Genomic DNA, 27582 nt, shown 5'->3' on the forward strand with positions numbered 1-27582 from the left:
AAAACATTTTATCAGATTTTAATCATATGACGTGTAGAATCAATTTGACAGTCTTTCAGTATCTAATAGCTATCTTCCGTTTACTCCAGTTGCCAGCCCACTGTGCTAGGGGATGAATATTTGCGTCTCTCAGATTCTTATGTCGAATCTCGGATGCCCAGTGTAATGATTGTGGGATGAGGCCTGGGGGAGTAACAAGGTCATGAGAATGGAGCTGTCATGAATTGGATCCGTGTCTCGTGAAAAGAAAGAGGATGACCCAGATGGGTCTATTTGCGGCATGAGGGCCCAGTAAGAATGTCCTATCTCAGACTAGAAGAGCTTCCCACCGCGAACAGCCCTGGGCATCCCCTTGATCTTTCGCTTCTGAGCCTCCAGAACTGTGCGAAGCTAGTGTCTGTTATACAAACCACCTAGCTGTGAGATCTTTGTCATAGCAGCCTGAACTAAGACACTTTTATGTCATTGATAGGGTCACCCCCTTTTGCTCCCCTTGGATGATCTGGTGTCGTATCACAGATATCGACTGTTTTATCCACAGAATCATCTGCCCCCATCGATGTAACGCTATCATATATACTTAAGCATTTAAAAGCGTAATTGCAATAGCTGTATTATGGTTACATGTTCAGCAGTTGGATTCTAATTCACCAGACACCCATCGTGAGGTGCACCTCCTTGAGGGCATCATGTTGGTCTTTACCTGTTTGCTTAACTCATTATTCAAAAACATTTCTCCACCGTGGACTTGATGATCTGCCCCTTTGAATCTGTGAGTCCGTCCTCCTTCCTTTTCATCTCAGGAATATAGCATATGCCTATCCAAACAGCTAAAATGAGAAAAAAAGAATAAGAAACTGGACCATTCATTGGTCCTGCTCATGCATCTGTATCCTGGATTTTGATGACGATGGCATCTCACTGGGCTTGCAGAGCTTGTTTCTGTTCGCTTTCTCCTATTCTTTAGTGCTTAGATGTGAAGACATCCTGAGATTTTATTTCTATTTTCTAGTGAGAATATGTCATAAGCAGTGCTGCGTGATATCTCATTGCAGCATTTTGGGAAGTGGATGATGGCTCATTCTAACCCCTTTCAATATTGAATACATAAATGCATCCATATTTTCATATGCGAATGATAAATGAAGCAAATCGTTTATCATGAATAGGACTGAAGGACTGGTGGGATGGATCAATGGGTAAAGGTGCTTGTGCCAAGCCTGGTAACTTGAATTTAGTCCCCAGGACCCATGTGGTGGAAGGAGAGAACTGTTTCCCACAAGCTGATCTCCAGCTTCTGCAGCCATACCGTGGCACACATACACTCCTCTCAGAATAAACAAACGAGTGACATTGTAAACGAATAAAATAGACTAGAAGCAAATACAGCTTCTAGAATAACGGCCTGACTATGGCATGGTCATCAAGGAACCATCTTTTCTAGTGCATGGCTTCTGTGCTTGAGAGCGCTGTCTGGTCCCCAGATGCTATTGAGGGCATGTACTAAAAACCTGTTTCCCAGCTGAGTCAGCCTCTTTTAAGCAGGTTTCTGAGATTATGAGCTGAGGGTGTTGGTAAACTGATAGTCATTCAGAGCTTCAGGAAAGCAGGACATATTAGAAAACTAGGTACTACTGAATGGTGTTGGCACACACCTTTAATTCCAGCACTTGAGAGGCAGAGGCAGGAGGATCTCTGTGAGTTCGAGGCCAGCCTGGTCTATAAGAACTAGTTCTAGGACAGGCACCAAAACCTACAGAGAAACCCTGTCTCGAAAATTCAAAAAAAGAAAGGAAGGAAGGAAGGGAGAAAAAAAGAGAGAAAGAAAGAAAACTAGGTACTATAGGCATTCATCAAAATATTGAAAGGATGATCCAAAGAATTTGGACAAGCGCAGTGATAAAGGCCCATTACAAGTGACATGGAATTGTATTGGTGCAGTCCATTATTACGGGAACATAATTATCAAACTCTGGGAAGCAGTGTTGATCTAGAAATGACATCCGGAGACATGTAAAAATGCAGAGACATCAGTGGCCACAGCATCTGAAGAGCTGAAGTGGTTGAAGGTCAATGAGGCCAGTGGTCTCTAGGAAACCAGACTCAGGTGAGAATTCAGTTCAGTGTCCAAACAAAGGCCTGATGTGAGTGATGGCTTAGGAATCAGTCTGCTGAGTAGGGCGGGGGAGCGCAGGTTCGAGCCAGGGGTGGGGAAAGAGACTGACATAGGCAGAGAGACGAAACAGGTGACTTCCTGGGAATGACCCTTCACAGACTTCTCATGGCTCGGCATCTCCAGAGATGCCTTCTGTTCCACAGCAGTCAGGGCTTCCTTGTGCTCTTGTTTTCAAAGTACGTGGTCTATACAGCTGTTTTGTTGTTGCTGAAGTTGTTCTTTTCCATTGTGTTGGGAAGTGTGAGCTGAGAAAGTAATAGAGAATAAAGATCATCTGCTCTCTTAGTATCATACTCTCTTCTGAGCATATGCTCGCAGTCCGTGAAGTCAGTTCCGTCACTAGCCCATTTTATAGGTGGGTAAACCGAAGCAGAGGATGATTAAGTAACTTTCCAAAGTCACACTTCTGGTAGCAAAGTGGACCTGGGATTTGGACTAGATACTTTGTACTGTACTGAACAGAGGAATTGAAACCACATGTCACTCTGAATAATCTGGGTACATTGTGATGGTAACCAAGGAGAGGAGACATGACCATGACATCTGCTTCATTGTAAGTGATGAAGGAAGGAAGGGCTGCCTATATCTCACAGTTCAATACAGAAGTGGTCCTGATCCTGTATTAGCATCACTGCCAGGCCACTTGGCCCAGGAAGATTTTAGACCCTTGAACTTACATCATCTTTTGGGACCCTTCTTCTGCCTTCTACCACTTCTTCATTTCCTCCACCCTGAGAAGAATCCTGATGATCAGATACCCTACCAGAAAACACAGCGTTCCTCCCCGGAGGGTCCCCGCTCCCCAAGCACCTTGCCTTGCATTTGATGGACCACTTCCTGAATTTTATAGACTTCGGGTTTTGGTGCCGTGCTATATGTTTAGCCTGTTTTGAACTGAGCAGCACTGCTGCATCATCCACTGATACATAATTCTGATCTAACTGTATGGCAGAACCCAACCATGATGGAAAATACAGACCAGAGCAGAGGCCATTTTTCCTGCTTCGTTCATCAAGGTTGATTGGTGAGGCCAAACCCTCTGTTACTACGGAACTGCTTCTTTCCCCTTCAGCTTTCTCAGTGCCCAGAAAAGCTCCCATCCTCATTCCTGAGTCCTTCTGGTCTAAAAGGAAAACATGGCCCAGTCTCCTTTAGCAGATGATAGGAACTGGGGGACATGCTAAGGTTGGGGGATGAGGTAATGTTGGGCCCCCTCTGGGTTCCAAACTGGAACTACAGCTAGAAGGACTACCTCACCTCAGTGGCAGACCCCCCTCCCCAGCTCTTCCTCCCCCTCAGCCCCTGTTTGTTTGCAGAAGGGCCTACACCAGTGGTTCTCGACCTTCCTAATGTTGCAACCCTTTAATACAGTTCCTCATGTTGTGATGACTCCCAACCATAAAATTATTTTGTTGCTACTTCCTAACTATTTTTGCTACTGTTATGTATCATAATGTAAATATCTGATATGCAGGAGATCTGATATGTGACCCCTGTGTGAAGGTCATTCAGTTCAGAGGGGTTATGGCCCACAGGTTGAGAACCCTGGTCTACAGTCACTTCTGGCAACAGATGAACACTGCCTTGAGAGAGGGACCTACTCTACCTTCCCATCTGCGCTCAGCCTATGCTAACTTCACTGGAATGGGTATGTTCCAGGTCCTGAGTGAATACTAAATGAGTGACTATTGCTTATTCAAGTGTCACAGACATGCTACACAAACACACTTGCTTCTATGAGCACATTAGACTTACCCCCATCCCACCCTAAGGCGGTGGTCTTTGGACACTCATGAGCTTCTGGTTTTTCTGCAGCGCTGTCAAAGTCATGTTCTAAGCCCTCAGTGACAGGATCTAACTCAGAGGAACTGGAAGGCTGAATTTTAACATGTGGTCCCAGTGCCTCAAAGACAGGTAGACTGTGGGACTCAGTTTGCGACCTGATGTAAACAGTATTGCTTGATTTCTGCAAACCCTGTGGCCCCCGGCCTGCTGGATGTAGGTATGGCTGTGGAGTGCTGTTCACCCTATGCACTGACGAGTGTGGCTCCCTGAGGACCTGCGGTGTTCACTGCAAAGTGATCTTTAGGGAGAAGATCTCACTGCCGCACAAACTGTCCAGAACCTGGAATCCCCCTAAATCAATGCTGAATTGTCATTTACTGCCCTTCGATGAGCTTGAAGACACCATTTCCATATAAAAAGCTAATAAGGCTTGTTTTCTTTTGAGAATGCATTTGGAAAAGAAGCATTACTGTCCTATCTTACCTTTGCATCCATAATTAATAGGCCTTCTTCTTCAAGTCTTCCTTGGCTGCTTTGCGCTTTTTAATAGCCCTTTGATTTACTATAGTCCCTAATGCTTCCCTCATTCCTCAGTGGTTCTTAAGCAGCCAGCGCCTGCTCTTATCTGCAGTCAAGGTGCTTTTAACAAATTGGTCTGCTGGATGCGTTTGATAGACATTTTATGAGGCCATCATCTTCAGATTTTTCTTTGTCAAGCAAAAGACCCTCTTTTTTATTATTATTATTTGCCCTTGCTTTCGTGGGTTAATTAAAATAGTACAGGCAATGCGTGTGATTGAATCCACATTTCCTAACAATGTCTTATGAATTGGCTTAAACAAATGGTTCCTGTGCCTAACGAAATTCTAGGAGATAGCAGTATGTTTGAGGGTGTACATGTTAGCTTTGACTCCTCGGTGTCTTTTTGGGTCCCGAGAGATGTAGGATTTCCCATGCCCCTTTTCCACACTCTTTTTAAAAATTAATTGAAATGACATATTTCTAACAAAGGACAGTGGCTCATACCTATAATCCTAGCACTTGAGAATCTGAGATAAGAGAATTTCTGTTAGTTCAAGGCCAGCTTTGCCTACATAACAAGCCTAGACTAGCTTCGGCTACAGACGGAAACTTGTTTTTAAAACAAACGCATAGTATACCATACTTAATTTCACTTTCTTTGCTCAGTGTAAGATATGGTTGTAGTCAAGAAATAAAGTAGGATCCATAGTAGAGGAAAAGCACCGCTCACACACATTCAGCATCTGCCCCATAGCATTTGTCGTTCCCATGCAGACGGTGGCATAGGCTGGTGATCTTCCCATGGGAGAACTGTGATTTTTCTCTCCTTTCAAAACAGTGAAATGGATCTCCCTGAATGCCCAGCCTTCCATTCAGTCATCTATCTTCTCCCACATAGTTGGGATGGCTCTTTTCTCTCCAGTCAGTGCTATCACAGGGCAAGAGGACCCCCTCCTCCCCACACAGCTGCCCAGGGTGTTACTAGCTCCAGTTACTTCCTCCTGTCCCCTAGACTTTTCCAGCCTAGCCAAGGAATGGGCTAAAGTCATCTCAGTTAGGCAAGCCCTCCTCCCTCTCCAGTGTGCTCAGGGTAAGGATGTGTACTATGTGTGTGTTAGGTCACCTCTGATGTCTAGGGCTACAAATACTTGACAGTATAAGTTTTCAGGCCAGCAAAGAATGTGTGTGTGTGTGTGTGTGTGTGTGTGTGTGTGTGTGTGTGTACATAAGTATTAACTTAATGCAATAACTTTTAGTCAATCTAATGTTTTCTTCTTTGCTTTGGTTACCCAAGTCAACCATAGCCCAAGGTATTAAATTGAGAAATTGGTGATTGTACACCACAGTGGATAGTGAGATCAAATTTTGTTCTGTTATGCCTAAAACATGAGTCACCCATAGTATCCATGCTGTATACCCTACCCACAAGTTAGTGACTTCATAATGGTGTTCGTTACCAGATTAAAATCACAGGGATCGAAACTCAATTATATAGTAGCCAAACATCATGGTGCTATGGAAATCCACTTGCATAGTAACAAAACTTTATGCCACCAGTTGCATCATTCACCTCATAAGATAGGGGTCCTGTCATCTCAAGTCAGTAAGATAGTTCAAGATGCCACATCCATACGGCTTTCCTTCAGTCTATCGTAATAATTGCTTTATCTTTTGGTTACTATCGTTTATCCCACCGTGCCTAACTTATACATCAACTTTATATAGGAACACATGTGTAGGAAACATACTATACATGAAATTCAGTACACTGTGCAGTTTCGTGCATCCCCTGGAGGTGTTGGAGCATGTCTCTGTGGATAAAGGATCCATACCACAAGTGCCACCGTGGTCCTTACAAAGGCTGAACTCATGTCCTCAAAATTGTTTCCTCGTGAAAGTCTATTTAGTATTCTTTTTGATATTTTCCTTGTATGCATTTAACCTTTTTTGATGAAACAAGTACTTTACTGTCATTATTCTTTAAAAATCTGTTTTATTTTTTATAGTTCTGGTGTCAGCAAACGCTTTCTTACTGGAGTATTTCTAGGTAATTTATGGCCATAAAATTAAAATGCCTTAGTTTGAACTGGCATCAGGAGGACAGAGGTTTTTAAAGACCTGTATTTATTAGCATAATGTTGTTAAAAGAAAAAGCTGTTGGCAAATGCCAACTGACAGGATTTATTGGAGCAAAAAAATGATTCATGAATCGGGCAGTGCTCAGAACTGGAAGAGGTTCAGAGAGTCCACACGACGTGGACAGTGCATTTATACACAGAATAAAGAAGTAGAAAGAAGTTGACTGTTTAATCTTCGGGATCCTGACTTATTTGGGCATGGTCTGATCAGATGCCAGCCTGTGATTGGCTGAGACCCAGCACCTCATTTCAAAAATTAGGCTCCTATAGTGGTATATTGTTTGTATTTTGATAAATGAATCTTGCCTGAAGACCTGAGGCAAAGTTAAAGCCACTAGAGGTCAGGCAATGGTGATACACACATCTTTAATCCCAGGATTTGGGAGACAGAGTCAGATGGGTCTCTGTGAGTTCAATGCCACCCTGGACTACACAAGATCAATGCAGAAACACATCCAGATGGTGATGGCTCACACCTTTAATCCAAGTCTTAGAGGGAATATAAAATGGGAGGAGAGAGAGGCATAGTTTGCTTAGTCTATGGTCACCCAGTATTGGTAGAGGTAAGACTTCCCTCGTGGCTTGGCTGACTTGCATTTCTGGTTTTTGGGTTTTTGGGTTATTTATCAAAATACAAATAATCAAAATATCAAAATATGCCACTACACTTGCAACTTGACCAAATGAGGTTGCTGTTCATTACATAGGTCGTCAACAGACTGAGGCGGCCTCGGGCCCAAGACCTCTGCTTATTTTGCAGTGTAAACCTGATCTCTTCAATGTTACAAACTTGCCCAAGGTTTCCTTACAAACAAATTGAGGGTGCCAATAGCTCCTGCCTCATAGGACTGGTGAGAGGAACACGCATGACTCAAGTCTGCCAGTCAGGTCTGCCATGTGCCATGCGCTCAGGCAAGCTGAAGGTGTCATACCCACTCCAGAAGCATCAACATCAGCCTCTTCCCACCTCCGCCTTGTCACACGTGACTCTGGGATCCCTGCCCTGTCACATGTCAGTCTGGGATCCCTTCCTCTTGCTCATTTAGACCATCAGATGCTAACTGATGAAGACTGTGTTTAGTTCTTAGTGTTTGTGTCTGATATCAGCACCTAGAAGAGCACGTGTGAGCACAGTGATTCTCTAGGTCTGTGACACCGCGCGAGAGATCTTGCTAACTCTGGGACTCTAGCTTTAGACCCTCATACCCACCCTCTCTACTCTTGCTCGTGTGGTCTTTCTAAGCATAGGTATGCTCCATGCACCTTTTCTATGCTTTTCTGATATTTTCCAGAATGAATGGGGAAAGAAACAGGGCCCCACTTCATCACACTATACACCCTTACACACAACCATGGTGAGATTTTGTTGTCTTCAAATGAAAAAAAAAAAACTCATGAATTTGTTTATTGGTCTGCACTTTTGAAAGAAAGCAAAGTGTCTTTAAATTAAAAAAGAATAACATGGTAATGGGAACCATGTCTGGGATTACTTTTACTAAACTTCCATTTCTACTTTGCCTGGGTTCTTGTTAGGTGTGGCAAATGGACACCCCACCCCCTGAGTGAGCCCAAACTAGCCAGCGACTCTCCACATGGTATGCCCTCCTTAGTAGGCATTTCTGGCATCTAAGATAGATGACTACCGAGTTAATTAGGTGCAGTGACTTGCAGAAGTCTCTAAGGCATTTGCTTGATGGTACACAAGACAAGTCTATTAATTATTTCTAACAAGGAATGATTAAATAACATCAGTTCGTAGCCAACTGCAAGTGAAGCCAGTCAAGCAGAGCGAGGACCCTTTGGTTTGAGCATCATTCTTTGCTCTAATGGGGAAAAGATCCGTGAAGACAGAAGTACCCCCATGAGGGAGCCTGCAGTGTATTTAAGGAAGACTGAATTCTTACAGGCAAGAAAGTTGAGGATGTTGTGGTGTCTGCCCTATAGTGATTGTAAGTCCAACAAACAAACGCGGAGCTGGAGAGCTAGGGAAGATGGGAACCTTCACGGCCTGTGCAAATCAGAGGTTCTCCTAGCTGGTTTTGTGTGTCGGTCATTCACAGTGTCTCACAGGATTGTTAGCATGGTCTGTCAAAAAAGCAGTTTTTCCTCTCCAGCACCCCTCCACCCCGCACAGTGCCCACCATTTGCTGGGAACGAGGTGTGGGGTTGGGCTTAAGCATTGCCCCCTGTTGGTCTGCTGCCTTCAGAACACAAACACCTGCGACAAGGACCCCCCGAGTCATCTGTGCTCCAGACACCTGCTGTGAGAAACAGCCTCAGGTCAACCCAGTGTGTGTGTGTGCTTGTGTGTGTGTGTGTGTGTGTGTGTGTGTGTGTGAGGGGAACAGAGAGAATGGGTTCATTTGGAAAATCTCATGGAGGGGAAGAGAGAAGAGAGGGAGATGTCCATAGTGTACATGGAGTTTATTTTCATACTGAGAAATTATCCCATTTAAAGTATACGAATAATCAGGTTTTAGGATATTTGAGAGATTGTGCAGCAGACACCATCCTCCAGCCTCTAAGAAGCTCTGTGCCATTGACAGTTATGTGTCACCTCTCCCACTGATCCCAGTCTCTTGAGACAGCTGCTGATCCTCCTTCCTTCCTTCTTTCCTTCTTTCCTTCCTTCCTCCCTCCCTCCCTCCCTCCCTCCCTCCCTTCCTTCCTTCCTTTCTTCCTTCCTTTCTTTCTCTCCCCCTCCCTCCATCCTACTTTTTCTTCCTTTAGTTTTGCTTTTTTTTTCTCTTTCGTTTTGTTGTTCTGACTTTTTGAGATGAGGTCTCACTACATTGCTCTGGCTGTGGTGGAACTCACTGTGTGAACCTGGCTGTCCCGCCTCTGCCTCTCAAGTGCTGGGATGAAAGCCATATGCCAGGGCGCCCAGCTTGGCCTTCCTTTCTCTCTTGTGGATTCACACGCACAGGCCAGACACTATGTGACCTTCCCTTATGTCTTCTGTCACTAAGCATATGCTCTCAAGTTCCCCACACTATGCCAAGTGGCTTAAACAGCAAACTGGGATTCTGCTGACAAGACATGCTGCCTCTTGGCTACCTGTTCCTCATTCAGTAGGCATCTGAGTGTTTTCCACTTCTTGACTATCTACCTATACCAGACCACACGTACCAACCGTGCAAGACGGCTTCTGTGACTTTGCCTTCTTGCCCATGTTCTTTACCATTCTCCATGCCTTGGGTCAGTCACCTGGTGGGTCTAACGTGGTATCGCATCCCAAAGAGCCTTTATTTCATTGCTGGCATGTTCTATAGTTCAGCACATCTTAGCAAAGCCCCATTGTCCCTGCCTCATTTTTCATAGTTACAGCCCTAAGAATAAAAGCCTTTGGATGAGCTAGACATAGGTTATCTTCTGTTTCCAGCCGACCCCGCCTCCCGTATGTGTGGCCAGGTTTGCTGAGAACCTTGCCCACCCCTATGCTGGATGCAGCTGCTCACTGAGGACCAGGGATTGGACATCAGAGTGTAGCGTGGGATTTTGTCTCTCACTCCTTTTCTGTGGGTGCCTTTGTCTGGGGCATGGCCTGTGCAACTCACATCTGAATTTGGCTTCTCTAAGGCCAGTAGTTTGGTTCCAGTCTCAACTGAGCTCATAACTCTTGGACAAGCAATGTAGCATCCACATGTCTCAATTTCCTCATCAGTAATAATATCATAATAACATAAAATCTTTAGGTTATCTATTTTGTTATTTGTGCATATATGTATGTATGTATATAAATATATATACATATGTATATATGTATGTATATATATATGTATATGCTGTATGTGCACATACGCATTCCAAGGTCAGAAGAGAAACACTGGCCACCCTATTACCTCAAGATAGGGTCACTCAGCTGGGTGGTGGTGGTGCACACCTTTAATCCCAACACACGGGAGGCAGAGGCAGGTGGATCTCTATGAGTCTAAGGATCGGCTCCAAAGCTACAGATAAACTGGGAAAAAAATAAAGAAAATAGGACCTGTCATTGAACCTGGAGCTGGACAGAAGGCCAGAAAGCGCCACCAATCCTCCATTCTGATGCTCTGTTAGTTAGCTGACTTTCTGTGTCCAGATGGAGAGCCAGAGACCTTAATGCAAGCCAGCAACCCTTAGGTAGCTAGGTATACTTTACAAAGGGAGGTGACTTCTGTTTGAAGCTACTCATTTTTGTAATTTTTATACTTATACTTATTATTATTAAATTTATCTTTTAAAACAGTCTTTTCTCATTTTACAGACCTATCTCAGTTCCCACTCCCATCCCTCACCTTCCCCCCACCCCAACCCCCTACCCACTCCTCAGAGAAGGTAAGGCTTCCCAAGGAGAGTCAGCAAAGTCTGACAGATCACTTTGAGGAAGGAGTGAGGGCCTCCCCCACCCCCCATATCTAGGCTAAGTAAGGAATTTCTCCAAAAAGAATGGGTTCCAAATTGCCCGTTCAAGCACTAGGGATACTGCCCAAGCCACACAACTGTCATCCACATTCCGTGGGCCTAATTTGGTCCTATGTAGGTTTTTCTGCTATCCATTCAGAGACAGTGAGCTCTCACAGGCTCAGGTCAGCTGTTTCTGTAGGTATCCCCATTCTGGTCATGTCCCCTTTACTTATATCATCCTTCCTCCCTCTCTTGGAGTAATCTCCGGAAGCTTGGCCCACAACTTAACTGTGGATCTCTCCATCTGCTTCCATCAGTTGCTGGATGAAGGTTCTATGATGATAATTAAGGCAGTCGATACTATTAGCAGAATCCCAGCTGAAGGCCTGACTCCAGAGTCCCCGCAGACCAGAGGGGGAAGGAATCTGAGCTCAGAAAGGAGTTTATTCTGTGTGGTCACACTGGGAAGACACAGGGGCTAATGGCGTGAGTTCAGCCTTTAGGTGTTTGCAGCTACTCCAGGATTATATAGGGGATGGGAAGAGTGGGGGGGCGGGGGAGCAAAAGCCAATGCGGTCAAGTAGCCATTGGCAGCAGCAGCAAGTGATCTGGGTGACTCGTGTCTCTTTTCCCGTTCCTGCCTGAGACAAAGACTCACTGTTCTGGGTTCTCGAGATAATCTGGGGCAGGAAGTATAGAATCTGTCTACTCAGGCAGAGAACAGGCCAGGGAAGCAAAGTGGAGCCAGAGGAGTCTAAGATGATGATGGGTCCACTTTCATGCTTGGGGCAGCAATTGTAGACTATGAGACGTTGCTCTAGAAGCCTAGAACAGGATACTGTAATCAGTTGATCACGACAGCCCTATAAATCTTGAAAATATCTAAGTCGATGTCCTGGTGGCTTTTTTTTAGCCTTGGGTTAAGAAGGAATGACTAGGTAAATTTAGAGTTAATTAACATGTATTGCCAGTTTTTTAGGTAAATCTCCTTAAATGATGAACATGTCTATACACACAATTCAGAAGAAATCCAAACCAAAGTTTAAAGTATAAAAAAAAAATATGTACAGTGTGTGAAGGCAGAGAGGCCTGGCTTCAGTTACCCCGCACATGTCCACAGGCCCAGATGAGAGACCATGCTCTTAGCAAAAGCGCTTTCTAAAGAAGTCCCGATTGTGACTGCGTGGTCTATTCCTGTTCTGTGCTCCCTCTGAAACTTCCCAAGGTCAAGTACACCCCTCCTGTTATTACTGCTAATCCACATCTCTAGATCACAGGGAAACAGAGTCAGTGGCGTTCGCGGGAGTGTTTGTTTCCTTGGTTAAATCGTGATTTCATACAGGGCAGGAGACCGCTTGGAGCTCTGTGCATTCATCCAGTGATTTATTACGTGGTAGCTATTGAACCCAGCAGTAAAAATAACAAGGGAAAGCAAGCAGATGTGGCTGCCGCAGCCATGAGATCTAGAGTCTAGCTGGAGACATTCAGCGAAATAATTACAATTCAGTTACCTGCTTGCTACTAACCAAGTGACTGACATTTAGAAAGAACTCAATACTTATTTATTGAGTTTGATCACAGACTATTCAATAGTTCATCTTGTCTCCTTTGGAGCCTGGTCCAACTTCACATGGTAGGGGGCTCCAGAGTCATGAGAAGTCAAGCCCCCGCATTGCAGGCTTCTTTAAAAGTCTGTTTGTGGGGTTTACTTACTAATACCGCATTAGCCAAAGGAAACCGTATGGCCAAACTCGAGGTCCATGGAGAAGGAGGTGATGTTCGTAACTGGAGGAGGCATGATTGGTTAGAAGCCAATCCACTGCCAAGCTGCCATACTATTTTCAAATGCGGGTTATGTTATAAAAACGTTAAGGTTAGCTAAGGAATTTAAGCAATGATCGGTCGAGTCCAAGAATAAGTTTCTCGCTCAAGAAACCAGGATGTGATTGAGACATTCTGGTGGAAAAAGACGGAGTGGCTCACAACAGCGATGGAGGCGAGCTCTGGGTCTCACTCTCTTTACAAAGGGCTCTGCCGAGAGAGAGGAGTGCTTTGTGCTCTTAACAGTGAGGGCAGTGTTCTCTTGTGACGCTTGGATTAAGGATGACTGACTGTTTCTCCCCCAACTTCCAGAGGAGACGATTCTGAATCAAATGGCTGTCCTTTGCCAACAATAACTGATATAAATTAAGGAGTCAATCAATAACCAATACCTCTCATTTCATTATAGTAAATGAGTTTCTAGGTTGGGCTCAGAGGACAAACCTGTAATTAGAACTGAGAGGGCAGTAAAGAAACAAAGCTTTAAGAGCAGGTGTCAATGGCAGGAGTCCGTGTAAACGAAGGCATCCCATTGGGTCTGTTTAACTGGAGATGCATGTGATTAAGAGATGTGCTGAAGATCTCAACAGAGTCAGGCCAAGTGTGTGAGTCCAGTAGAAAGATCATTTGGTCAGATGCATTTCCAAAATTACATCGTGCGAAGAACCATTTGAATTAATACCAAAAATGGAACTACTCCACATAAGGAACTTAAGGCGTCTTCCACCATCACCAAGAAATTTGCAGCTCTCATTCCGAGTTTTGTCTCATGAGAACTTTTGTATGAGCGAATGCACAACATACAAGAAAGTATCAGAAGTGTCCAGAATCTACATTCACCGTGGTAGAGGTACTTGCTTGACTTCAAGACCATCAGCATACCCAACACACATGCAGGTACACAGGAAGGGAGATGGTGCACAGCTGCCCTGCCCTTCTGGGTCTCGCCATGTAATGGTGATGGCAAAAACCACAGGGAAGATTTGAAGGGCTGATAAGAGTGGAGAAGGCTGCCAAGCACAGACAACACACACACACACATCCCCCCACACACACACACCCCAAATACGTGCAAAAGCAAGCCGAAGACCCCCAAAGCATTTGGGAATATTCCTCCTGGAAGGCTTGGCGGCTCTCCCATTTTATACCCTGCTCCTCGAGCCTCATACGTGTAATAGTAGGTGACCTCTATTGTCCTAGTCCTCCATAAGCACAGTTTCCTTTGATTGAGCTGCCTGAATTTTTGTAATTGTAACATCTTTGGTAATTAGATGCCGTTTTCTGGACTTCTTTTTGTCTGTAATGTGTATGCCGGCCAAGGAAAGAAGCAAAGAGTGATTCAGAGCTCAAAACGAAGGTTCATAACTCAAAAAAAATGCAAATTTCCCGCCTGTTCATTAATTTGACCTTTGCGGGTATCCGTCTTCTTGTCCCTAGCCTTCATGGCTCTCATTTAGCATCATCTGAGAAGTGGCTTCCTCATCAGAAGCTCCAATGGAAGGAAACATCCAAAAACTGTGCCTCTGTCTCCTTGTGCAAGTGGCTGCTTTCGCAGATGATCGTGGTAAAGAGACGGTGCTGTAAATACAGAGATGGAGACAGTAGCTAGATCAGAATGGATGGATATTTAGACGTGCAGGTTGTCACAGAGGCAAACCCTGGATATCCGTCACCATTGTATGGCCCTGGCTTCACAACATGGAATGTAGACAGGAGAGAAACTGTGGGTAGCACTCAGGTTCGCGACTGCCAGGTACACCCGAGGAATCTTTGGACTAAAGAACTTGCTCAAAGTCTCTCTTTCAAATACACTGAACCACTTAGAGTAACAAAACCATAGAGGACGCCAACATTTCATGGTCTTCAATTATCCAGGGAGTTTATTTTTTTGCTACACTTTTTCTTATTTAACTTTGCAAATGAGACAAATTCATAGACTTCTCTGTAGTTTTAGAAGATAACTAAAAGAACTACTTTCTAATGATAAAAATACTTAGTATTTCCATCCTAACTGTTTATTAATGGACAGGCATGCTATTAATTATCTACACTTGCATGGCAGAGAGACCCAGATGGACTTCTTAGCTATTTTTATCTTCCTATAGATCACATTAGACACAAAACTGCAGTAATTGGAAGCAGGGAGGAAAAAGCATAAAGTTGAGATTTGGCCCAGTGTCTGAGAGGAGACAGGTTATGAATGAATAATTAGAAGAGCACAAAGATGTTATTTCAGACTTGTGGCTGGAAGAGCTTTGTACCCAAGGGTCACACACTGAGAGGAAATGGGATTCTTAAATGGGTCCTCTGTGTTTCCTCTTTAAGAATGGAGGAAAGGCACTCAGAAGGTAGGAGTGGTATTGGGGATGGGAGAATAGGTATATATTTGGTAGTGGGCATGGCATGGGCACACCGGTGGTCAGAGGCCAGTGAGGCTCAGCCCTGGGTTCTGGAAGCCTTTCTGGCAGTCTTGAATAGGGCAGGGAGCTGATTAAAACAGAAATAATTAGTGAAGATGTAAGGTAGCTGTATAACATCACAAGAGCAAACAAGAATGAGACGGCTAGAAAACTGCCTCCACTTTCAAAATAGTGTGCGCACCAGTGAAGCTGGGGCCCGTGGTAGCAGCATGAATTACTGAAACTTTGAAGGTTTTCTTTCTGTTCTGAATACACATTACCATTTTGAATATATTTCATGGTAAATCATGGCAAAATCTAGTAGTGATTAAATTTTTTGGAGAACTTTGTACACAAACACTGTGTCTACATCAACCATGCCTCTTCCTCCCCCTGCAACTCCTCTTTTGTTCTTCCCACTCCCTCCCAAATTCACAGCCTTCTCTTTAATTATCACTAACACACATGTGCACACACACGTGTGCACACACACCCACACACGTGCACGCACATACACATGCGCGCGCGCACACACACACACACACACACACACACACGGTTTAGCATTGCCTGGATGTGCATGTATCCAAGGATGACTGCATAGAATTAGACAGTCTTTTGGGGAGTCCCTAAAGAGAACCTATTTTCCCTCTCGGAAGACACCTGTAGCTCTCTTCATCTGGGGTGAGACGTTGTGAAATTTCCCCCATCCAGGTTGACATGTCAACTGATAATTGATCTGACACAGGTGTAGTCCGAGCAACCACACTGCTGAAATTTCCTGACTACAGTCCCCCCAGGATGTCTGGAGGACATTTTCTTGTAGCAGGCATCCTGGTTTGATTCTCTCCATCTTCCCACCCGCCCCTTCCATGACGGTCCTCGAGTCTTAGGTATGTGGGTTGAATTGCAGATGTGTCCAGTGGGGTTAGGCTCTCCAGTGTCACGCATTTTCTGAATTCTGACTAGTTGTGGATCTTTGTGGTGGTTTTCCATGTGTTGTAGGAAAAGAGAGCTTCACTTGTCTGGGGTATAAGGGTCAGAGCACATCATAGAAGTTATATTGGTTTAGGACAGTGGCAGTAGTAGGTTCTCCTCTTGGCTCTATAGCCTCTGTAGCTATGGGTAGGCAGCTAGGTTTGCAGTACCAGGCATGAATTTCTCATTGCCCAGGTCTTAAGTCTATTTGTTGGTTACCCCAAGGATAAATGTGCCACTATTGCACCACTGGTTATATCTTGCTGTGCTGGTCGTTGTTGTGGTTTGTAGGCGTCACAGATGGGTGGGGCCAGTTGCTCTTTTCCCTAGTTCCATGTCCCCATGGAGGAGGCCATTTTTTAAAGCATTTCTAGCCCCTAAGTTAATAAAGATACAGACTTAACATAATAGTTTCAGAAGATAATTTACTGGATGTTAATTCAGTCCTTCCCTCTCACAAGAAAACCTAGTCTTGAAGGTGTGACGTCTCTAGCACCGTGGTATTATGGGAAACCTTAAAATGCGGATTAGTTAAGTGAGTTTGAACGGCTCTCAGAGTTCTGTGGACTGTGCATAACAGGAATAAATTCAGACTTGACACGTCCTGGCTGTGACTGCCCTTGCTTTGGTATGTTTAACTATGAAGTGGAAATTCTGGAAAGTCACCAAGTACAATTTTGTTCATTGAGGAAAATCTGTTCCTATTCGGCAGAGCTTTGGCTCTCAAGGGCTAACACTGTGTCAGTGTTTGGTGAGAATTTCAGTTGACTCCACATTTAGTTAACCAGCCCACCTGGTCCCTAGCCCATCTGCGTGAACAGACATTCATCAAGGACTGTGTAATATACGTAACACATGCTCAGGTAGTCATGACTGCCAGCTCAAGGGGAGACCATGCGCTGGTTGGTTTTGTGTGTCAGCTTGACACAGCCTAGAGTCGTTAGAAAGGAAAGAGCCTCAGCTGAGGAAAAGCCTTCTTTGGATCCAGCTGTAAGGCATCGTCTCAATTTGTGATCAATTGTGGAGGGCCCAGTCCATGGGGGGTGGTGCCACCATGGTCTGCTGGTCTTGGGTTCTATATGAAAGCAGGCTGAGCAAGCCAGGACAAGATGCCATTAAGCAGCACCCTTCCATGGACTCTGTATCAGCTCCTGCCTCCAGGTTCCAGCCCTGCTTGAGTTCCTGTTGTGACTTCCTGCAATGGTGGAATATGATTTGGAAATATAAACCAAATAAGCCCTTTCCTCCCCAATTTGCTTTTTGGTCATGGTCTTTTATCACTTCAATAGAAACCCTAGCTAGGACAGACCACCAGTACACAAGCGAGACACAGCTCTCCAGGCCTGGCTGGGGTCATGCAGGCAACCTTTTTACCCACTTTTATCTTTCAGGCCATTGGGAGCCCTTTAAATCACTTGACACAGGATGTTTGCCAGTCCTCGCAGCACTGCCTGGTAGCAAAGGCTCCTGGGAGCCACTAGAATCCCCAATCCTTATTCTAAGCCAGAGGTTCCCAACCTTCCCAATGCTGTGACCCTTTAATACAGTTCCTCATGTGGTGGTGACCCCCAATCATAAAATTATTTTCGTTGCTACTTTATAACTGTAATTTTGTCACTGTTATGAATCATAATATAAATATCTGTGTTTCCTGATGGTTTTAGGCAACCCTATGAAAGGGTCATGACCCCCAGGTTGAGAACTACTGTCATAAACTATCTCATTCAGTGAATCTAAGTACAGGAGATAGATATCAGCATTTTTTTAAAAAAAAAAAATCTACAAAGAATTAGAATACACAGCCATTTGAAAGCCACATATTATAATAAATGCTCTTTTGCAGGGACTTAAGCTTAGCTTTGATGTTTATTCTTCAATTTATACAAGCCCCTAAAAGTCCTATAGTCAAAGATCATTGAAGCCTTGACTTAGACCAAGACATGGTCTGCCTCCAAGACTTTTTCTCCCCTCCCCCTCCTTTGCAGCAGGGGATAAACCATTAAACTTGTAGCTGTCATCTGGTGGTAGTTACTGCTGCGCTCAGGAGTTGGAAGGCCTTCTGTTTATTTGGCATGTTCCACATGGGCCTGTCAGGCTCTGGGGGGTTGTGGCATTTGCAGAACTTACAAGGCAGAAACATAAAAATACATAATTCATAGACGGAAATATTTTGGAGGCTCCTTCACTTTTGTAAATTGGCCATAAAATGGAAACCACAGACATAACATTCATATACCCATACTAGCCATACTTGAAGAATTATTTGAGGTGGTAACAATGAAGGCTTTTGGTGGATATTTCTCTACAGGGCACCCAAAGCAAGAGTCTGAATTCAGGACTTGTGCACAGAGGTTGATAGGATCCTTCAAGTGAGGGTGCAGATTCTCTACCTGACAACCGGCAAACACCTACTGGTGAAAATGGGATTTGTGGGTTAGTGTCTCTTCACAGTCATTTAAGTGTCTCATTTGAAGAGATTTGCTTGTCTCTTCAAGGACATGAAGGGTTTTATAAACATTCCCTTGTAAATTCCCGTTTCTTGCTTGTCTCCTTTTTTTTTTTTTTTTGTGCAAGACCCCAGGCAGCCATGCATATCGCTGATGCTGATAAGGGTTTTGGAGGGGGAAGGAGCGATGTGGAAGTTCATCCTGCTACTTCCTCTCATTAGTGGTGTTGACACTGAGGTCACATTCGTTCCTTAAAATGAGCCCTGAGAAGGGAGGAAAAGTCTAACCCACTTTTGTCAGCCTGGCTTAGGCAGTTGGGTAACCGCTGAGTGGTGTCGCCTATAGTGACTGCAGCGGACAGCTGCTGAGAAGCAGTATGCCTAATGAGCTTCTCTACATGCAAGGCCCAAGAAAGGAAATAGCCTGTTTCCTTCTGCCACAAAAATCAAACCAGAAGCTCCTTTTGCCTTTGGATTTGATGGTATGGCACAGAGGTCCTGGAGATCCAAAAAGCCGAGAGGCAGGTTCCAGTTGTTTATGTGACTTCTGAGCTTCGCGACCTTGGAAATGGCAATTGATCCCTCTGGGCTTCGTTTCATTCATCTAAATATAATCCCACTCTCTCACAGGAAGTTTTGAGGGACTGCGATGACAAAGAGAATGTAGAGTTCTAACCAAATGAAACATTGGACTGTAGCGGGTGACAGTTCTGGGTCATGGGCCGGACTGCCTGCGTTATTAACCTCGAACTCCACTGTCCTAGGGACGATGTGGTCTGTGAGGAAGAGGACAGTACGCGGGGGAGTGACCTAGAGGATAATATTGCTACTTAAGCCAATTGATGACATAAGCTTTTACAGAAATTCACAGCTAGGTTAAAAGACAACGAGGCTATTGGACGTGCCACTCTTAATCACTGTGAATGAGGATTAGAAAGGTTGCTCCAGGCAGTGGTTGGCTGTTGAGAAAGGGAATATCATTTCTTTTCCCAGGGATGAGCATCCTGATAGATCATCACATCCCAAGTGGTCAGCCCAAAGCACGTGTACACAGGAGCAGCACAGTGGATTTACATGTATGTGCATATATGTAACGATGATACCTAAAGAAGAGGTCTTGAAATTGAGAAGGAGTGGAAGAAATATGCCAGGGGTTGGGGAAGCGAAGGGAAAAAAAGGATGTAAAAGCACTGTTCCAGTATAAAATTCCTTAAAAATGCATTAGAATTCTTTAGCACACACAGCACAGGGGCCAAGACGGGATCGGTCCTCTGTGAAGTCTAGTCCCTTTCCCTCGTCTTTCCAAACAATACCCTTCAAACAACGGGGAGGCTGAGTTTTTTAAAGCAGAGTTACAGAAGTGAATCTGTGTTTCTCCCTAGAGCAGTTATGAATCAATTTCTCACTGTTCACTTTTAACAGTATCCAAAACTAACGTGTCGATTTAGCCTGCCTCACTGGCCCATCACCTCTCCTAGGCTGTTTAGGAAACAATTTGAGCTGGAGAGCGATTTGTGTGTGATGGTGTATCATGGTGTCTTTGAAGGTCACAGTGTGATTTGGGGAACCTATGGGATGACACATTCCCCAGTCCCCATTACAGGGCTCCATGTCAGTGTTCGATGAAATTGTCTCAATGGGAATGTCGTGTTCTCCCTTTGTTTTTGAGAAACTTTTCCTGGGCGAGGGGAACAAATATAAGTTCGTCCCTGTGAAAACCACAGAGAGGATTTCACCCAAGTCTAGCCTTGTAAGACAGTGAGTTCAACCCAGCTTACTTACAGGATCTTAGACAACTCATGGGCAGCTACATCACTTAGGAAAACACGAATCTCCCTGACAAAGGTTAACTGTCCTGGGGGGTGGGGTGGGAAAGCAAAGCCTGTGATGTTTCCTCTCCCCCAGCAAAGGTTGTCTGCTTAAAACTCCTACAGGAAGAGACAGGACCGACCCCCCCCTAAGACCTTTTCCTTAGTAGCCCATAACTACATATAATCCTGGGAAGGGTTAGGGCCTTGTGAGACCTCTCTTCTAATAATCTTGAACTGTCTATGAATCCTGTGGGGAGGGGTGCGTGTGGAACCACATGAGCCCCACCTCCATGATAAAAAGTTGACAGGCCCAGTCTTGTTCAGAGATATCTCCAGAGGACATGATCAAAATGCATGGAAGACAGTGTCCTAAGATACCTTTCTTTTTAGTCCAAGGATTTTTGATCTTATATAAATATCTCTTATAATCGATAATATTTATGATTGTCTTAGTTAGGGTTGTTTTGCAATGAAGACACACCATGACCACAGCAACTTTTATGAAGGAAAACATTTAGTTGTTTGGCTTACAGTTCAGAGGTTCAGTCCACTATCACCATGGTGGGACACGGTGACACGCAGGCTGACATGGTGCTGGAGAGGTAATTGAGAGTTCTGCATCTTGTGTCAGCAACAGGAAGTGAACTGACTCACCGGGTACAGCTTGAGCATATATGAAACCTCAAAGCCTGCCTCCACAGTGACACACTTCCTCCAGCAAGAGCACACCTCCTAATAGTGCCACTCTTTCAAACCACCACTATGATTAATATTTAAGACCTCCCACAACACTACTGAAAGACTTGCACTAATAGTTTTAAAGACTAATTCATCACTATAATAATAATAAAGGTACCTATTAGCCAAAGGAAGCAGTATGGTAGGCAGTGTGTTCCATATCAGGAGAAGGAATACTTTCCCCTCAGGTCTCTAGCAACCCACCCTCCCTTTAGTCCTTCTTAGACATGCCTGCAGCCCTGCACCATGACTGTCTCTATATCTACAATAATAACTGAAATAAAAGAATGGTGTCTTAGGACACTGTCCTCCATGCACGACTTAATCACAGTCCTCTGGAGCTGCAAGTAAGTGTGACCCCCTAGCTTCTATGTTACAGATGCAGATGTAACAATTCTCTTTCTTCCTAGCATCTATGTTATAGATGCAAATGTAACCGTTCTCTTTCTTCCCTGACTCTATTGTACTACAAGATGGGGTGGGGTCTATACGGAAAGGCCAATTTTCAAGTAATTGCTTTCCTTTTGTGTTTTACAGTTATTTACAGCTATGTGTGTGAGAGAAGGTATTCATGCCATATGTATGGGGGTCAGAGGACAGTTTTTGGGAGATGGTCCGTTCCTTCCACTGTGGGAGTCTCTGGGCTCAGACTCAAGTTGCCAGGCTCACAAGCAACTGTCTTGGTCTGCTGAACCATTTCACCAGCCTTGGGCAACTGATTTTTATAGAGAAATTGAACTGTGTGTTTATATGGGCAGCTGGCACGGTTGTAGTCAGTACCAGCCCTGGTTATACTGGAGGACCAAGTAATCAACACTATATTAACTCTTTCATACTAATCTTGATCACCTAGGCCAACCTCCTTGGCTCATACTTATACCTACAAGCATGACTGATCTCTCTGAGTATCTGTGTTGCCATAGTTACCAGAGAACAGACTTTGGGGGAGGGTACACCCTGATAATATTCTAAGTAAAGACCTATTACTGTGATGATCTTTTTTACCCTGGTAACTTTCATTTGCATTTTCTTAGAAAGATCATCAGTATTTGAAGATTTTCTTGGTTTCAAATTTTAGCAGAATCACACTGTTAGCATTAGGTAGCTTATTAAATCGATCAGAGTGGCCAAGACATGGTCAGCATCTGCCAATGCTCTTTGTATATACAAGGAACATTCTAGTCAGTGTGAAGACACATCACAGAAGGCCAGAAGACTGGCTCTAGGGATGTGGCTATAAAAAAATAATAGGAATGGGAAGAATTGTATCACAATAGCTTGTGACTGGCTACTAAGTAGCTGATGGGAATACTGTGGCTGTTTCTAAGTTCATTCCTGTAGGCTATTTCAAGAGAATACCTTAATCTGTAGGACAGAGGTTATGTTTTGAGTGTGTTTGTCTGTGGCTTTTGTGCGGTGCTCTGCCATTCTCCTTTGGGCTTTTCTTACAACCTTCCGTCATGGGAAGATGCTGAATGAAAGGAACGTCTGACTGTTGTCATCGATTAGTGCACAGTGCTGATCATTCAAGATGGAAATGAGGACTCGATTGGGGGTACAAATATTTAATCATAGATGCCTTGTATAATGCTCCTGTAGGCCGTTATCACTGAGTGTTAGGAAAGAAAATGAAGTCAGAGAAAGCCTTATTTGAAAACGGTAAAGTTATAAATATCTCTGCAGATGATGTCATCTTATATGTAGAACTCCCCGAGTAAAGATGGAGGAAATCATCAGTATTGTTAGTATTTGCTGCATTCATGAATGAGTTAGCAAGATGACACAGGATTCAAGATCAATATGCAAAAATCAGCTGTATTCCTGGTCATGGACCATCCAAAAATAAAATTAAGGAAATAATTCCCCTCATAAAGCATCAAAAAGAATAAATTGAGACTATAAAGGTTTCCCACTGAACATTATGAGATATCAGTGAAACAAATTAAAGAATGAAATTAGTAGAAAAGCAATGTATATTCTGAATGGAAGACAATGTTGTTAGGATAGCAATCGTCCCCCAAATGTTAAATGGAATTGCTATTAAAATTTCAATTACCTGGAGGGTTTTTTTTTTTTTGGCAAAAAGAAGATTATAAAATTTCTTTGGACATTCCCTCTGGAAATTTACAGGACCCAGAATGACTGAAATCTGTTCTTGTGTAACCAAGGAGCAAAGCTGAATGGACTCACCTGTCCTAATTTCAAAACTGCTTTCAAAGTTATCCTAATGAAGACTGTTAGGTGATGCCCAGGATGGACACAGGTTGACAGCCCGGAAGTTGATAGTAAGGCTGACAGATGAAGAAAGAGCAAGCCATTCACTAAACGTTGCTGGGACCATTTGAAGGCCACCTGCAAATGCACAAAACTAGGCCTGATCCAATGCGACACAAAGAATGAACTTAGAGTGGATCAAAGGTCCAAACTGTTAGGACTGGAGTGTAAAACTCTGAGAAGAAAATAGGTCCGCACCGCATGGAATGTCTTAGCTCTCAGAGCACAAATAGCCAAAATAAAATTGGCTCCAACCAAAGCATAAAACTTTTAGACTTCTCAAGAAATGTTATGAAAGCAAAAAGACAGCCCCGAGAATAAGAAGAAAAAAAAGCATTTGCAGTTCATTTATCTATAAACAAAGAAATGAATATAATGCCCTATAAATGCATCAATAAAGCTCAACTTGACAATGTAAAAACTTTAAAAATACGTTTCCACAAAGAAAATAGAACGTGACCAACACACACAAAGATGGTCAACCTTATTAGTCACAAGGGAAATATAACTTAAAACCACAATGGGCTATCACTTCACACCCACTGGGATGTTTATAATAAAAAATAAAAACACAAAAACAGGCAGTGACCGAGGTTGGCAAGGATGTGGGGGAACTGGAAGGCTCATGTTGCTGATGGGAATATAGAGCAGTGCAGCTGAATTGAAAACAGTTTGACACGAAACACTAGATGCTGAGCTGTTGTAGGTCCGGAAGCCCCACTTCTAGGTATGCATATAGGGGAATCTGAAACGCATCCACACAAAATCAGGTATGCACCTCCTCACAGCCGTGTTACTATGGGAACATGATCCATGTGTTCATCAGCTGAGGTACCAGAACCCAGTTTGTTTGTGCAAGGCAGTGGTGCCCAGCCATGTAAGAGGATGGAGTATTGAGTCACTCATTCTACAGCGCCGCAGATGCTGGAAAATGTTCTGACATGATTTCTCCAGAGCCTGCTGGGAATCCCTCGAGATAGAACATATGGAAACGGTTCCAGGAGGTTGGGATAATGTGGGAACGTGAAACAATGGCGGGAATGAGGGTCTGCTGCTGGTGATGACAATGCCCTGGATCTTGATGGTGGTGATGCTCTTATATTGGGGGATCTACTGAAAAGAAATTCCTTAAATTTTATAATGAATTCCTGTTTATAAGTTTGATGTTTTTTATGATATATGAGTTTTACATCATTTTTGCTGTGGTTGTGTGAGACAAGGTCTTCAGTATGTAGCTCTTGCTCTCTGGAACTTGCTCTGTAGACCAGGCTGGCTGGGAATGCAGAGATCCACCTGCCTCTGCCTCCCTCTGCCTCCCAAGTGCTGGAATTAAAGGCGCGTGCCACCACACACAGTCTCTACATCAGTCTTTAATGTCACTGTCTTCTTTGATTAATCCAGTCTGAGAAAGCATTTCTTGAAAAAAAAATTTACTAAAGCATGTGCTCCAGTGCCTTGCTTTTGAGGCCAACTTACGATCAGTCCTTATAGACTTCATGAAACTTGACCAGTTTCAAGTCTGACGGAGTGTGGGCATTTGAACTCTCTCTCTGAAAATATGATGGGGGGCTCTGTGCGCACAGTAGCTCCTTGCTTCTGCATTTCCGTCCGCTTGAAGGAGACCTTTCTTCTTTCCATGTCCAACATTCTGTCTTGTCACGTCGACGGGAGGACTTGCATTCTCACCCACCGTTCATGCCGCTTCTCTCGCTCTCCTTCCAGGTCCTTCCTTTCCCCAGCCAGGTCGTCTACAACAGAGTCGGCAAGTGTGGCAGCCGCACCGTGGTCTTGCTCCTGAGAATCTTGTCAGAGAAGCACGGGTTCAATTTGGTCACGTCAGACATTCACAACAGAACCAGGCTGACTAAAAATGAACAAGTAAGTTGACATCCCCACTGTTAAATCACGCCATTAGTGGGTGCCTTACGGGATATCCTTCGTGACGAAGGTTCAATTGCATGCTGTATTTTTCTCAGGGTGTAGAAGGAAATTTAAGGTAGGATTTGTGTAGGAAATCTGAGACCCAAGAAGTCTTCATAAGTGTTTACTTCTGTCAGGTCTGATGGACTGTGTACATTAGCCATGGGCTATTTTGCTAAGATAGATTAACAAGATGGATAACCTCAAAATCTTTAAACCACTGAGTTAGATAAATATTACTAACACCTTTGGAGTACAACAAAAAAAATTTCTTTTAGCATTTCTTTGCATTTCCTCATCTATATCCTAAGTCTTCACGGCAAAGAGCTTTCCTTCTTTTTTTTTTAACTTTTTTTTTTTATTGAGAAAAGGAGAAAAAAAAAAAACAAGTTTCCACCTCCTCCCAGCCTCCCATTTCCCTCCCACTCCTCCCACCCTTCTCCCCCTCCTCCCACCCTTCTCCCCCTCCCCCCACTCCTCTCCCCCTCCCTCTCCAGTCCAAAGAGCAGTCAGGGTTCCCTGCCCTGTGGTAAGTCCTAGGTCCTACCCCCTCCGTCCATTTCTAGGAAGGTGAACATCCAAACTGGCTAGGCTCCCACAAAGCCAGCACATTACGTAGGTTCAAAACCCCGTGCCATTGTCCTTGGCTTCTCATCAGCCCTCATTGTTCGCCATGCTCAGAGAGTCCAGTTTTATCCCATGCTTTTTCAGTCACAGTCGGGCTGGCCTTGGTGAGCTCCCAATAGATCAGCTCCACTGTCTCAGTGGGTGGGAGCACCCCTCATGGTCCCGACTTCTTTGCTCATGTTCTCCCTCCTTCTGCTCCTCACTGGAACCTTGGGAGCTCAGTCCAGTGCTCCAGTGTGGGTCTCTGTCTATCACCAGATGAAGGTTCTATGATGATATGCAAGATATTCGTCAGTATTGCTCTAGGATAGGGTCATTTCAGGTTCCCTATCCTCAGCTGCCCAAGGAACTAAATGGGGACCTCGGCTTGGGCACCTGGGAGCCACTCTAGATTCAAGTCTCTTGCCAACCCTAAGGTGGCTCCCTTAACTAAGAATTGTGCTTCCGTAGAGCTTTCCTTCTTATGCAGGAAATCTAGCTGGTTAACGCAGAGCAGGGGTCTTGTAAAAAACTCAAAGGTCCTGGCTTCCAAAGCAGCATATGTTATATCCAGTGGGAGCAAAACCAATCTCCTACTCTGCAGAGTCTCTTTTTGTGCCAGAATCTCTACACACAGAGATGAGATGGATATACCTGGGGCAGGATGACGGTTCTGTTGGCTGCTGGGAAGTTCTGAAGGCTTGTCCTGCTTTGAAAACCCCTGGAGAGATAAGGACAGCTGTCTCTAGGAGCTGCTGGTGTAGGAGAGTTGGGTGCTGTAGTCTCGGTGATCTTTCAGCAAGATGAAGTTTGATGTCAGCCTGATTATCAGTTTCTCTTGTGATAAAATATCCCAACGAAAGCAACTTAAAAGGGGAAAGGGGGTGTAGCTGAAGAGATGGCTCAGAGGTACTGGCTGCTCTTCCAGAGGTCTTGAGTTCAATTCTCAGCAATCACATGGTGGCTCCCAACCGTCTATAATGAGATCTGGCGCCCTCTTCTGGCCTTCAGGCATACATGCAGGCCGGACTCTGTATCCGTAATAAATAAAAGGAAAGAGTGTGTTTTTTGGCTTGCACTTATTTTGGCCTAGACTTCCAGAGCAGATAGTCACATCATCGCAGAGAAGGCACGATGGCAGGGGCATGAGGCCAGCAGTCTAGAAGTGGAGAGTAAAAACAGGAAGTGGGGCCAGGCTGTGCAACTTCAAATCCATTCCCAGTGCCGTAGTTCCTCAAGGAAGACTCCTCCTCCTAAGGTTCCACCGCCTCACTAACAGCACCACCAGCTGGAGACCAAGTGTTCAAACACATTAGACTGGGGGGACATTTCACATTCAAACCACAACCTGGCGTCAAAACAAAAATTCTTTCTATCGTTTTAGAAACTTGCATTACCCCATAAGTGGTACTTACAGTCAAGTTGAGATCATCATATCAAAATGTCAGCGTGCATCCAATCCTCAGACATCATCTTTACCTTGGAGGCCCATGGGACCTGTAGACAGAGGGGTGCCATTCCCAATTTAAAATAACTCAAAAGGCTGCTTTAAGGGCCTGTAGCAAATTTTCTGTTGGGAAAA

At 44.2% G+C, this 27582-nt stretch overlaps 1 protein-coding gene across 1 annotated transcript in view; it reads left to right on the forward strand.

Annotated features, from left to right (window-relative positions):
- Ust (uronyl 2-sulfotransferase) overlaps positions 1–27582 on the forward strand; it is a 290089-nt gene that overhangs the window by 142935 nt on the left and 119572 nt on the right. Inside the window, exon 3 of the mRNA XM_041680355.1 lies at positions 25197–25352. Coding sequence (XP_041536289.1) covers positions 25197–25352 — 156 coding nt within the window. The remainder of the gene's footprint in view (positions 1–25196; positions 25353–27582) is intronic.

This window comes from Microtus oregoni, unplaced genomic scaffold, assembly GCF_018167655.1.
Source record: "Microtus oregoni isolate MIOR12 unplaced genomic scaffold, Mior012 000033F_ref0000390, whole genome shotgun sequence".
Classification (NCBI taxonomy): Eukaryota; Metazoa; Chordata; class Mammalia; order Rodentia; family Cricetidae; genus Microtus; species Microtus oregoni.